Source organism: Magallana gigas, chromosome 8 (assembly GCF_963853765.1).
Source record: "Magallana gigas chromosome 8, xbMagGiga1.1, whole genome shotgun sequence".
Classification (NCBI taxonomy): Eukaryota; Metazoa; Mollusca; class Bivalvia; order Ostreida; family Ostreidae; genus Magallana; species Magallana gigas.
In genome coordinates this window covers 576,578-590,000 of record NC_088860.1, presented here as the reverse complement: position 1 = coordinate 590,000, position 13,423 = coordinate 576,578, and the positions used below count along the sequence as shown (strand labels likewise).

Genomic DNA, 13,423 nt, shown 5'->3' with positions numbered 1-13,423 from the left:
TTTAATCTTTTTTTTTTGTTTCTTACCTTTAAAAAGACTAAAAATAGTGTGAAAACGTAGGAAATAATGTTCATAATATTTATTTGTAGGAAACGCCTTTTACAATTTGAATATATAATACTGTTATGATTTAAATTGTTTATGGTTTACGAAATGAGGGAATTATGAATCTGGCTTATTCCAGGTAATTCAGTAATACACAGGTAAAAAAAAGACCAGCCTACCGAAACGATTAATTTACGCTTAATCGTTACAATGAATGCTGTGCTGGTTGTATGCATTCCCTTTTTTTCACACTCTTCGTTAAAAAATATAACACTAATAAAAATAATAATATTTGTTAGACTCAACACCGTTTTATTGTTTAATCATAAACATTGCAACAACAGTTCAATGAGACCATAAAGTCGGATCTCAAGAAAAATCAGAATTACAAGTTTATTACGTTCTTTTTTGTCGTCTGTCCTTGAGATTATTTCTCTTTTTGGGACGGAATACCGCGATCAGAAAACTCACTCATTACTGATGTATGGAGGCCTATTTTGAGTTTCCACGTTGGACACCGTTTCACATCCTTGAGCATTTTGCCTTAGTGCAGTTAATGGCTTCTTTTAACAGCCCGAGAAATCTTCTTCTCTACTAACCTAGAAATTATTCCCCTCACTTGCCTTTTTTCTCCTTTCTACGATAATACACAATTTGTGCAGTTAGAACGATATTGAGAATACTGGCTTGAACGAAAGTGAGAATCATGATTTTGTCCATCGTAAGGAGAAGAGAGGAGGTAAATCTCCCGAAGCTCTGAAACATACTGAGGAAGGCGGAGGCGGCGGATAGCTGACCCGTGCCACGGTTTCTGTAGTTTGTGTAAATCTGCATAACCTACAAAAAATAAACACGTGCAAAAGTCAGTATTGTGGGGGAATAAGATACAGTACATGATTCAACAACTCCTACAAAAGACAAATATTGATCTACAATTATATAAAGGTATAATCTATAATTGTCATTATCAAAATAAGAAGAAAAACTTCTTAAAAACTGCAATTTCGCGTGTGCCACCAAATTTATTATTCACAGAGCAAAAGATGGATGATTTATGCAACCTGCATTGGTTTTAAACATGCATTTACAGAACTAAAAAATGAGACTTTTCTTTTTTTTTTTTCTTTTCTACACAATCTATCATATACATTAATGATTATGATGGAGAGCCTTTGCATGGTTTGTTTCAACGACCGTCATTTTGTTACAGCGTTTCACTGACATGGTGTCATAATAGATAGGTCGCTGACATCGTCATTGACAGCAAAAACTAGGTGACATGCTTTTCTAGACACGTGCCAACTAAACAGAGATCAGACTTTAAAATATAATTAATCCATCAACCAATTTAAGGGCCCAAAGGCTCAACTAATTCAACAAGAGTTTTGATGATTTGATATACAGGACTCTTACTTATATTTTTCATTCAAACGTAATTCAAGATGAACTTCGCTTGAATTTGATTTTCTTTCCATTTATTAGATCAAAACTATTAAATTGCTTGCTTTTAGAGTATTCTCTTGCTAAAATTTGAGGATGTTTTACTTTAAAATGATTGTTTTAATGCACGTAGGCATGTGTATTTAAGAATATAAATTCATTTCTACAATATCCATGTGCATGTAAAATTTAAATGGTTCAGGTTTCATTGGATCAATCGTATATTCAATTTAATAATCATAAAAATGAAAAGAAAAGAACTTTGTTTTACTACAGAACATTTCAAACAATATTTCGATAACTGTAACATTTTCTCAGTTGAAAAATAATCAAAAATTGTCTCCTATGAAGGAACAAAAATTAAAGAAGAAAATATGTTTATAGACTCTCTATTCGCATAAGAATAAATATTATTTAAATAAGAAATGTATTTGTAGTATGATTTTTCAATTAATACCATCAAAACATGGTTATTCGTTGAGTTCTTTTTTTTCCGGGATGTTGTGAAGGTGCGTTTTGAACATGGTTTTCTTTTTTTGCGTCACAGGGGCTTTTTAAATGATTTTGTAAAGTTATATGTAGAATTTTTTAATAAAAAAAATTACTTATCTTGGCTACTCAATTTTATGCACAGAGCAAATAGGACTTGCCGTCCTTAGTATAGAACTGCAAATTGTAAAGATGTTTAAATTGGATTTCCGCTTCTTTCCAAAGCCAAAAGTTACATACGATGTCATAAAATTTATTAAAACGCAGGACCATCTAAAAGTACTTGCACTGATATTTATTATTTGAATAAATTTTCATTTTAATTTGTTTAGGATACATTTTACTATCCGACTGAGATAAACGAACCAAGCGTTATCAACTTATCTCTAAGTAAACGTATATATCTCACCCTGCTTATGCTAAAAATCGGCATACTGAGAATATGAAGAGAGATGAGGAAGGTCGTGGGAAGAAGAGGCAGGAGTAGAAGCAGCATAACTACAACGTAGAGCAGCATAAACATCAGTGCCGATAGGGGGCGCCTGTTGTATTGCAGCAATAAACACACCAAGATCACGTTTTCCACCATAAACACTAGATTTTCTCCCCAGGTACTTGAAAAATCATAAAGTTAGCATTAAAAATTGCGGTATTTTTTATCTGCTTTTTAAAATCAAAAATATATATGACACTGGTGTGTGAATCAAATTTAAATCAAGTTTCTAATCAATTCATAACCTTTTTACAATTACATTTGTACAAAAAAAATCAATATACAAGTGTTAAACAACCTACTTGATAGGAAACTGCTTCCACACGGAGTAAGCAACCGTGGAAGAGGAAGCCTCTAGCATCAAAAGCGTGCTCAAGACATTGATTCCGGAGCCATTACGTCTTTTGAGCACTTTGAATATTTGAGGAAGTTGGCCTTTAAGTTCAATAGAAAAAATATAGTGCAATATAAATGTTTGCAAATTTAAAAAATGTATAACATAAAGGTAAAAATATTTACATGTAGCATAAACATAAATAAAATGGTGTTTATGAATGGCATAAGTAAAAATAATTACCCAGAATCATGGATCCGATCAACACGTAACCGTAGATTTTCACTATAAACGTCAATAGACATTGTCCTACAAAACAAAACAATATATTTGTACGAGAATCTAGACGCGATTTTTGCTATAATGTCACAAAAAACGTGTAATGGTTTGTGTGATTTCTTACCGTAAAATAAGTACCTCCTTTGAAAAAGTTCTGTGTAACACACGTCTGGAATGACACTTCCGTCAATCGGCTCGGCCGCAGTGGTTGTCGCATCAAACATGTTCCAGGCGCTGTATAGGAGCTCAAACAAATCATAAATACCGAGCACCACGCTATCGAAAGGTTTATATACGTGGATATAGGTATCATTCATGTTACACGCTGTCTGTCTGAGAGATAACGACCAAAAACAACAAGATGGCGCGATAAACGACAGAAATACCAGCCTCCGAAAGCCGGTCATTAAGTGTGTAAACACGTTGACCCTAGTCGGTCCAGACGAGATAGTAGGTAGAGAGAGAGAGGGTGATGCGCTGACTGTGCGTGGTGAGTAGGGACCAAAGTCCACGGTACTTCTAAACGTGTATAATAGTCACTTATACGGTGATTGTGGAGTTATCTTAATTACGACATAAGTTGTGATGTTTACACCGATGGAGTTGAAACAAAATTATGAAATACTTACTCTTTGTTTGTAAACTTTGTCAGTTTGTATTTACATTTATTTAATGACTCCTACCTCTAAATATAATTCTTGAGTGATACAAGTATCATTCATACAACAAACAAAACCAACAATATTGAATATGGCATGCTAACGCATTCTCAAAATATTTATAATTGTATTGTAGTAATTGATAAAAATAATAACTATCTGTTCATTTTAGATGACAAACGCTGTTTGTTATGAATGCAAAATGACACATTACCGTATGACAAAGTGAACATGATCACTATACGTATGTAATAAAAAAAATAGAGACACTTTTTTTTTGGGGGGGGGGGTGTTGCTTTTAGAAATATTTTGAAAAAATACAAAGTACTTCGAATTACTTTATAATTTTGTTTTTACTTTAAGAATATCTTAATTGAATATTTTCAATAAGGATTTAAAGAATTCTGAAATAACTTGTTTAAGAGATCAATTTTTGGTGTGTTATAGATGTTTTCGCTATGAACAAAGTAATTAAAATGCGGCACGATTGATTCTTCCTACAATTTTTTAAGTTTGATTAAGCAAGAGATCGTTACGCAATCGGAGGCGTTTTTATCAAATACTTGCTTTTATCTTCATATAACATTCCTCATTTTCCAATCCACTTAGGATCAATGGGCTATAAATTAAAGTTCACAATTTCATTTATTTATTTATTTATTTTAGGCCTCTTTTATGATTTAAACTCTAAATATGACTTCAATCTCACACATTGTTGGGTTAGGGGTTAGCCTTTATTAAAGGTGAGCTAAACAAATCGATACAATAATATTTCAAAGGTTAACATATTTCACCTTCAAAAATATATCTATAGCTTTTAACAAAACAAGAAACCCTGTAAAAAGCGGGTACATATGTTTACACTTTACAAATGAGTTTTGTTCTACGTGTCCATGTACCCTAGGTTGTTTTGTCTAGACCATCCATCTTGTATCATCTGATGGTTGATAGAGTGCATTCATCAAGGTTGCTAATAAATTGTACAAGGTCTCCGCTGATAAAGATGGATACCTGGATAAGGTATTCTGTATTTGTATAAACGTACTAACAAATAGGCGTAATAAAAAAACAAACTCTAAAAGAAGCTTAAACATTTATTACGACAAACATGTATGCGTGCATATATTTCTTATTAATAATCAATCATTGAAAATAATATTGTTCATTTCTGATATATAAACGATCTTAGATTATATGACATGCGTTTGATAAAGAAACAAAAAATTACTTACACTCAGAAACAGTATAATGCTAAACCGAGTACTTGATCATGTGAAACAAAAGATAATTTGCAAAATATTTTGCCAAAAACGGTAATACATTTTACAAATTAAGGATTAAACAGATTTATATTTTAACAGTTAAGATACAAGTGATAAAAAGGGACATAAATGTACGTTTATTATTATTATTTAAAAATACAAAAAAAAATGAAATAAATAAGATAACATGTAATAATACAACTAAGTGAACGTGGTTTAACGATTTAAATAACGTGATTTTGCAAAATAAAAAAATATACTTTTAACTATAGGTAACAATAAAACTTGCAATAAACTGAATATTAGCTAGCGTCCAAAACTTAACTGTTTATTTTGATACAAAAGTTACGCGCGTATAAAGGTAACGTTTGCGGGGTTAATATGATATACTCTTTTGAAAATCATCAACCAATTAACTTGAGTTATTGGATTGAATGTGAAATCCAACCTACTTAATGAATTCTCCTTTAAAAGACTTTTATATGAAAAATTACCAGCCTGTTTATCTGTCGAAGTTGTCTTTCATGATTCAGTAATTTTTTTTATAATTTTATTCACATTTTGTATTTTGTAAGTCAAAATAAAGAAAAGGTCAATAAGGTGAACAAAATAACAAAAACAATCTGTTTTTAAATAAATTGGACCTTTGATTATTTTGAAGTAGAACCATCTAGTTTGGTCATATAAACAAGGAGTCGTTTTCCTTACTCATGATAGGGCTCTATCTTGACGTTAAAAGTTTAATCTGAAGCCATCTATCGTCTTAATTTTTCGCATTTAAATTCATTTCATGGATAAAATATCGAACACTGCTTGTTTTTTTTATATTGTCATATTTGTCCTTTTATTCAAATAATTATGTTGATTTGCAATTCCGTAGCAATATACAATCAATTTAATTATTACATTTAAAGGGGCATGGTCACGATTTTGGTCAAAAATTATTTTTCCGATTTTAATATTAACAATGCTTCAGAAAGGCATTTTTAATCGGCAACCGAAATTTGAGTGTCATTTGTTGAGTTAAAAGCGAATTACAGAGCTTGAAATTACAGAATTACAGAGCTTGTTTACATTTTGAACGTTGAAGTAAAAATTTCAGTTTTAAACCTAAAACGAATGTGTTAAACGTTAAGAACTGTTTATCTATGCTTAAAATAAATAAAAAGATTAATAAATGATCTGGAAACAGAGTTTTTACTGGTATATTGAACCTATGTTAACAAAAGAGTACACGAGCCTTGTTTACATGACAAAGAATTGTGAGCCATGTATCTTGCTTATAACTCTACGAATGACTTTCAAATTATGCATTTCTAAAGCATTGTAAATAATAAAAACATAAAATTAAAATTTGACCAATATCGTGACCATGCCCCCTTAAGAAAGTTTAATCAAGACTATCTATATTGGATAATTTACATTGTTAATCGACGTTTTATTCTTTAGAAATCTGTTTCATTGTATTGTTTATTTCTTGTTTGATTGCAGTTTTCTTCAACTCTGATATGAACTTTACGAACGTTTCATATGTTCTATCAAGGTGCGATCGGATGTATCTGGTTGTCATTTTCGTTACCTTTATACGTACATGATCCACCATTAAATATAAAATACGTGGTTACTGTCTGGAAATATGAGCTATATTTGGGCGAGGGTAAGAAAACGTGACGGGGGGGGGGGGGCTTGCTGAGCCCTCTTCATGTTATCGACCCGAGCCCAAATATCGCTTTTATTTCAAGACAGTTATCATGTATTTTGTTTATCCTGCAACATAATATTACATTTTGCGCCTCAAATGAGCTTTATTCGACAAATTTTGATGCAGTTGAACCCATGATGCAATGGCGTAAATGAAGCAAGAAATATGACATCAAAATGCACTTGAACAGCGGTTAAATGCACGGGTCTATATTTATGCATTGGCCAAATATAGCTTTGATTATTGGGTTACCTTTATTTGGTCAGTGCAAGTGGTAGATGCAGGATAAAAGAACTTTATTGTTAGTAACACACAGTTTACACTTCATATGCAACATTGCTAAGCTAAAGTGTCGCAAACTTAAGATTAACACATTTTATTCATTAAATCGTATGTTTTAAACTATCTCAAATATATCATACTCACGGGGAACAAATATGTCAAAAATCCATGAAGCAGTGATGCTTTAGGCATTTTGGAGGAACAAGCATTGCGCTATTTGCTTCCTCGATGAAAGAACAATACTCTTTCAATTTTGTGAAAATTCAAAAAGCCATTTTATTTTGTTAGTTTTTGTTAGTTTGTTGTGTGAATTTAATGCTCAACAGAATGAATCGAAGACATTAAAAAATGGGGAAAAAAACCACACACAAAATATAAACCAACAATAACCCTTGTGGTCTGAATTTTCTATTAATTAAAATAGTGTTGTTACACACTTAACTGATGTTTACAAAAACTGCCATGACTTCTGCTGTACCAAGATCTATAATCATCAGAGACGAAATGAAAATAAGAAAATAAGAACATTCGTTTGGAAAAGTTAAACTTTTGAGAAAAAAAATATTCAGTTGATAAAATATGGCAATCTAAGGATTTAATTTGCTGTGTTTAGTTGTATTGAAAAATCGCAACAAAATGTTCAGCCTATGTATCTTACCTGTCGATCCGCTTTGATAGGTTACAGTACCATCCACCGCTGAATAGAAAAATTGGGGTTTGTTGGGGACGTTTTCCCAGGGACAACACGCTGTTGGGGGGTCCACAACCACCATATATCCTGTGTCAACTGAGCAATTGTGGTAGTGTGTGTTGACAAAGAATGATCGAGAGCATTCAGAATGCCTACCAATGGAAAAGTTATAAAGACATATCAATGAAGAGAAGAGGTGTGCTTTCGTGCAAATTATTACATTTTGTTACATTTTAAAATTGCACCACGATGACCGTCGTTTTTAAAGTTGATGTTTATCTTTACCTTACCAGGGATAAGTCTACACGTTGATATTAACTTTACAAGGAACAAAATCACACGTTTATCTTTACCTTATCAGGAACGAAATAACATGTAAATCTTTTCCTTATATGGAAAAAAACACAAATTCATTTTAACTTTATAAAGGCAACGTAACACATTGATCGTTACCTTACAAAAGATAAAAATAACAAATAAATCTGGGGAAAGACCTTCATCACAGTTAAAATGCCTCCCATATACCCGTAATGTAGTAGAAAATTACAGAATCGCTCCAAAGAGGTTATGGAGAAAATTGATAAAATTGCATTGAAAAAACAGTTACAATGTTCATAACAAACCATTTAGAAGCTGTAAATACCTTTCTTCGAAAAGTTTAATTCTATTATTGCAGAATTCAACATTTTTTGAACAACGTTTTTTACACACCGTGTTGACATTCGAAACTCTCGGGATTTTTTTTAATGGTAAATGCACTGTGTTAGAGTTATCTCCCGTATTTACTTTGATGAACAGAAAAAAAATTCCATTGAATTTACACGCATTTGTTTTATCGTTTCTGAGTACAAATGTGATTTTGTGGAAACATAAAATAAAGATCCTCCCGTGATTTAGCGTGAATGTAATGCGCATGCGCAAGATTGTAAAATAAGAAAATTTCTGATGATTTCCGGATTTTTTTAAAGGATTTTTCATTGATTATTAATTAGCGAAGCTTTATTGAGAAAAAATAAAAACAAACTGGTAATCTTCAAGTACCAATGATGTTTAAAATATATAAAACAAAAGACAGTACTCTTCCGATTTCTCGGTATTAAAGCCGAATAATTCGAGTCGATTATTTTAATATTGTAGTACAGATACATAATAAACGTTTTGCAAAAAATTGTTTAGCCTGGATTATGCAATGAATTATCAATACAAAAACCTATTTCAATGATCGCAAATGTTTGAAAATGAAAAGAATAAGGCAGACCAACTTAAGTTGAGGTTTGTATTTACAGAGATATAACTTACAGATTATGTGACGTCAAGATTTTTCTGACGTAAAAAATTATTTCATATTCTTTTAATTTTACGGGTTTTTGTAGTATACAGTGAAAAAGTAACAACGCAAGCTTTTAACCAATTTCCACAACAAAGGAAATCCGCAACATATGGTTTTGAATAGCGTTTTAGAAACACCAGATTACGCATATACTAAAATATGTTTGTCCTGAAATTTGGCGGACTGTGAAATCTTTCAAATAAAATGTTTTCGTTTACATTATAGTACAAAATTTTGACTTTGGTTGCATTTTGATCTATTTTTGAATGGTCCATTAAAAAAAAGTGGAAACGGAACATGATATAAATTGTGACATTATTTTCGCACATTTTAAGCATAAATAACCTCCTTTCTAGTCACATAAAAATGTACCCATTTCCCTCAAAATTTATTTACTTTCTTAAAACGGAAGTATGAAATCACGAACTTTGACCTTTTGTAGTTATAAAACGAGTCCGTTAAAATAATTATTTTAAAAAGCCGACTTTAGTGAAGTTAACAAAATATTCTTTGAAACTTGAACATAGTTATTTTACTAATCCATTTTACCTTTTTAATTATTTATTGCTATAAATCTAATTTAAGCTATATATGTCTACCATAAAATCAAAGTTTATTAAGCGAGTTGACAGCAATTTTAAAATATTATTATTAACGACATGCATTGGAGGGCAACGTGTTGATGTAAAAAGTTGTTGTCAGAACACAGAAAATATTTGTATGATACTTATATTATTATAAAACGAGACAGGTTTTTAATTAGATTAGTTGATGCGTAACGTTATATCAGGGAACACCGAGTTCGCGAGTCCCTTGTCCACAAAGTAAAGCTTCTTATGGTTTTGAATTTCAAAATTTGCTTGATTTCTTTGTAATATTATCAACTAGTATATCATAGACTGTTTCAAACCTTACAATGATTCGACTGCCAATTAATGTGTCTGCATATTTAACATCAACTTTTTCTGAATTTAAATGAGGTTATATATGTATTATATGTATTCCTTTTAACCACTATTTGGTGATAGATAAGTTTATGCAATGTTTACATTAAACTTTTTGGCAATGAATAGACAAGAAAACGATTTAAATATCAGCAATTCTAGCCAATCAAATGTGCATTATTATTTATTATGTAGACACTAATCAACCTGTTCGAAGTAAAGTTATGACTTACCCCTTTATGGAGAAATAGTTGTAGATGGTAGAGGGGGTCACATTGCTCCAGCTGCTGTTCAAAATACGGGAAGAATTGAACCAGTTTTCAATGGTCGAATCTTTCCCATCAAACGCTATAAATGCCACCTTAGATCCATGCTTGTACAATTCAAGAGTAACCTTAAAATTACAAATGGTAAATTTTACCCTAAAATTTGCGGCCAGTGAGTATTTACTTAATAACACTTATCGATACTCACTGGCCGCAAGTTTTGTTTTGATTTGTTAATAAATTAATGGATTAGATACTGAGGTTATATCTAATCCATTTATAAACAAATAATGTTTTATTTTCCAAAGTATATAGCTACAATGGTATCATTATCATTAACTGATGAAATTAGTAACACAATCATTGATAAAATTTGAATCATAACATTACACCCACCGCAGTAAAATCGGATTTAAGATCAATTTTTTCAATAAAAACTTATTAAAAACGTTCATTTGCTGATATCATCTTAAAAATTATTAAAAGTGTGCACTCTAGCCGACTCCATTTGCTTACGCACTCAATGATGATAGTCTTTTTACACCGTTAAAAAATTCTCAAACAACCACAAACATGTCAAAGAGAGTGTCCCCTCAAATGAGTCGTATAGTTTTTAACCCTTTCCCCAATTCTTCACAGGGTTTATAAAGGAAAAATGTACTTTTTTATATATGTGGGAATATCATCCTCTCTCGATCGCTTTTAGTCAAAGTTTAAAACATATTTTGAAAAACTTATTGTGACTTCTTTCCCTACAATAATCAAGCGTTGTTTCATTGTGCTCGTATACACATTTCAGTTTTGCCCCAAAAAAATCCATACACATTTCATTTTTATGACCCTCCCTGATTGAATGCAATATAGAGAATTGATTTTTTATTTTGTATATTTCATAATGTTTTAAAGGAAAGAAAAACGTCCCATGGCTTTGGCTCTAAACACCATCCCATCCCGTCCGCTAACCCGAAAATTATGCGTGTATCTAAAGCCAACGATGTCTTAGTGCTATATTTTTTGTCTCTCATCGTTCTGTAAATTTATTTTTTAAACTTATTTGTAATAGCATCTAGTCTAGTTCTATATATAATGCTTTATAATACTGACTATGTGTCTTTTAAGAATGCCAGAAGGTTGCGACTCGTGGCCATTTTCAGACTGTATTAAGAAGAGTTCTGTATTAAAGGAAAACTCCCAATCCATAACACGAGCTAAATTTCTAAATAATTTTTAATTAATTATCATATAATAAATAATAAATATTTTTAATAAAATAGTTAAACTTCTTGACATTACTTGATGTGAGTTAAAAGATAATCATATCATGCATTTGCTCAATATAGAATCGTCTGTATAATCAAGAGAAGCACAATACTTGAGAAATGGAAAGACTTTCCCAGATGTCCACCCGTGGATTCCGGTAATGCGTAGAGCATGACGTGTTCTTCATTGAAATACACGTGTCTTGAGCAGTCGGGGGAATGATATTCCCTAGCCAGCTGTCCTTGACACTCAGCCCAACTCCCGGGGTAGCCCGGAACATTAGCTCGTTATGGGGAACTGTAACAAAAGATTGAGAGGTGATCATTGAATGAAATTTTTAAAGTCAGTCATTATGATTTATGTGCCTTATTTATTGTTGTTCACAATGTATATTTTTACCTCAAAAGTTAAAAGATAAATTTCTAGATTTATGTTATAAGAAGCTTTAAACACACATGGATAGCAAAACCTTAAATATCTATTGATATTACAAAGAAAACCAGAAATGATACAATCTCCTTAAGAGTAAGGATCACCAGCAAAAATTGTTTACCGTAGGTTCTGATGAATAATGTCCAAGTTCCGTTTGCATCTACCAAATCCCCGTACCCGCTTGGACCCAGGGTGTTTATTTCACAGAATCTGTCATCTCCCTGAATGTTGACGCTATAACAGTTTTGATACTGCAAACATCTCATACAGCACTCAGAGAAATAACTATCAGACAAAGTGAATGAAGTCAAGGAGTTTCTAACTCGATACCCCGCCAATCCATAAAAGAGACTTGCATAGATTGACTCTTCCGCAGTATTCATTGAAATAAAGAAAGTTATAAAGAGATAGGACACCACAAAAAGTATCAATTCAGCCATTATCCTGTTAATAAGTAGAATCTCTTGTTAATTGCACTTCATGTATTTGTAGCATAATGTGATGAATGTCCTTCCTGTCTCTGCAGCTCGAACAATCTACCAAAAACCAGAGAAATACCGGGGCATGTACTGTCTGTCTATTGACCAAATACTAATGGTTTTTATTCTGTTCAATCAAATTGTTTAATATTAAAGTTTTTTCGAGTTACTAAACGTAATGACAAAAAGAATCGATGATGCTTGCAAAGCTTTGGAGAATGTGATAATAAATTCAATGATATGATACCAAGTTATTTGCACAAATAAAGACATCATCATCGTCACGAAAAGCTTATTCATAAAAATTCTTAAAGTATGATAATTGTAATTATATAACATCAAAAATCGTTAATATTTCATAATAGTCGTATAGCAACTTTGTAAACTCCAATTGCATACCAAACTCTGATGCCGAATACTTAGACGAATATATTTCATCAAATCGCTGCATTATTTCTTAGCTCATCGCCTGACAGGTCATACTTCACACATATATGATTTCTTTAGTTTGAGGTACGAATTAGATCCATTTCTACCAAGTCACTCAGTGGATTACTTGTCCAGGAATTTATTTGGATACCTGGTTGTGTCTCATAGTTCTTGTACGTCTTTATAGGATGCCACATACAGCAGCACGATTCTACATGTTATGAAATATGTTTTAAAGTGTTAAAACTTGTTCTTCCTGAAAATCCATTTCGTAGACAAAAATATAAGCACAGATTTCAATTTTTTAAGCGACAAGAATAATACCATTTGCTCTGCAAATATCAATGTGATTTAATGCTTTTCAAATCAATGAACAGGAGGAACACATCAACTGTTATCATTATATCATTCTATAATTAATAGATAAATCAACCTTTGGAAATGCATTATATCAATTTCTTCTTTGAAAACAACATTGGGAATTTAAGTTTTCCAATTTTAAATAACTTGGCAGAGATATCCATTTTTTCTATTTTGTTTTAATATTCTTGTTGTGAAGAAAAGATTATTAAAAAATCAGCACATAGGGATACTACCCACTTTATGT

General features: G+C 31.6%; 2 protein-coding genes across 2 annotated transcripts in view; both read right to left on the bottom strand.

The window, feature by feature from the left end:
- Window positions 1-351: 351 nt before the first annotated feature.
- Window positions 352-3,572, bottom strand: LOC105339762 (mannose-P-dolichol utilization defect 1 protein). Its single transcript, XM_011445479.4, has 5 exons — window positions 3,205-3,572; window positions 3,045-3,110; window positions 2,770-2,902; window positions 2,384-2,588; window positions 352-882 (listed from the first exon to the last, which is right to left on the bottom strand). The coding sequence occupies exons 1-5, from the start codon at window positions 3,485-3,487 to the stop codon at window positions 661-663; spliced, it is 909 nt and encodes a 302-aa protein (XP_011443781.3). The 5' UTR covers window positions 3,488-3,572; the 3' UTR covers window positions 352-660.
- Window positions 3,573-7,341: 3,769 nt separating this feature from the next.
- The window catches only part of LOC117680330 (uncharacterized), a 50,275-nt gene continuing 44,193 nt past the window's right edge, over window positions 7,342-13,423 (bottom strand). The window contains exons 1-5 of the mRNA XM_011445444.4: window positions 12,030-12,544; window positions 11,589-11,773; window positions 10,184-10,344; window positions 7,644-7,828; window positions 7,342-7,469 (exon numbers count right to left, since the gene is read on the bottom strand). Of these exons, the coding sequence (XP_011443746.3) occupies window positions 7,423-7,469; window positions 7,644-7,828; window positions 10,184-10,344; window positions 11,589-11,773; window positions 12,030-12,348 (897 nt within the window). The 5' untranslated portion in view covers window positions 12,349-12,544 and the 3' untranslated portion in view covers window positions 7,342-7,422. Of the gene's footprint in view, window positions 7,470-7,643; window positions 7,829-10,183; window positions 10,345-11,588; window positions 11,774-12,029 lie in introns of the transcript that reaches the window.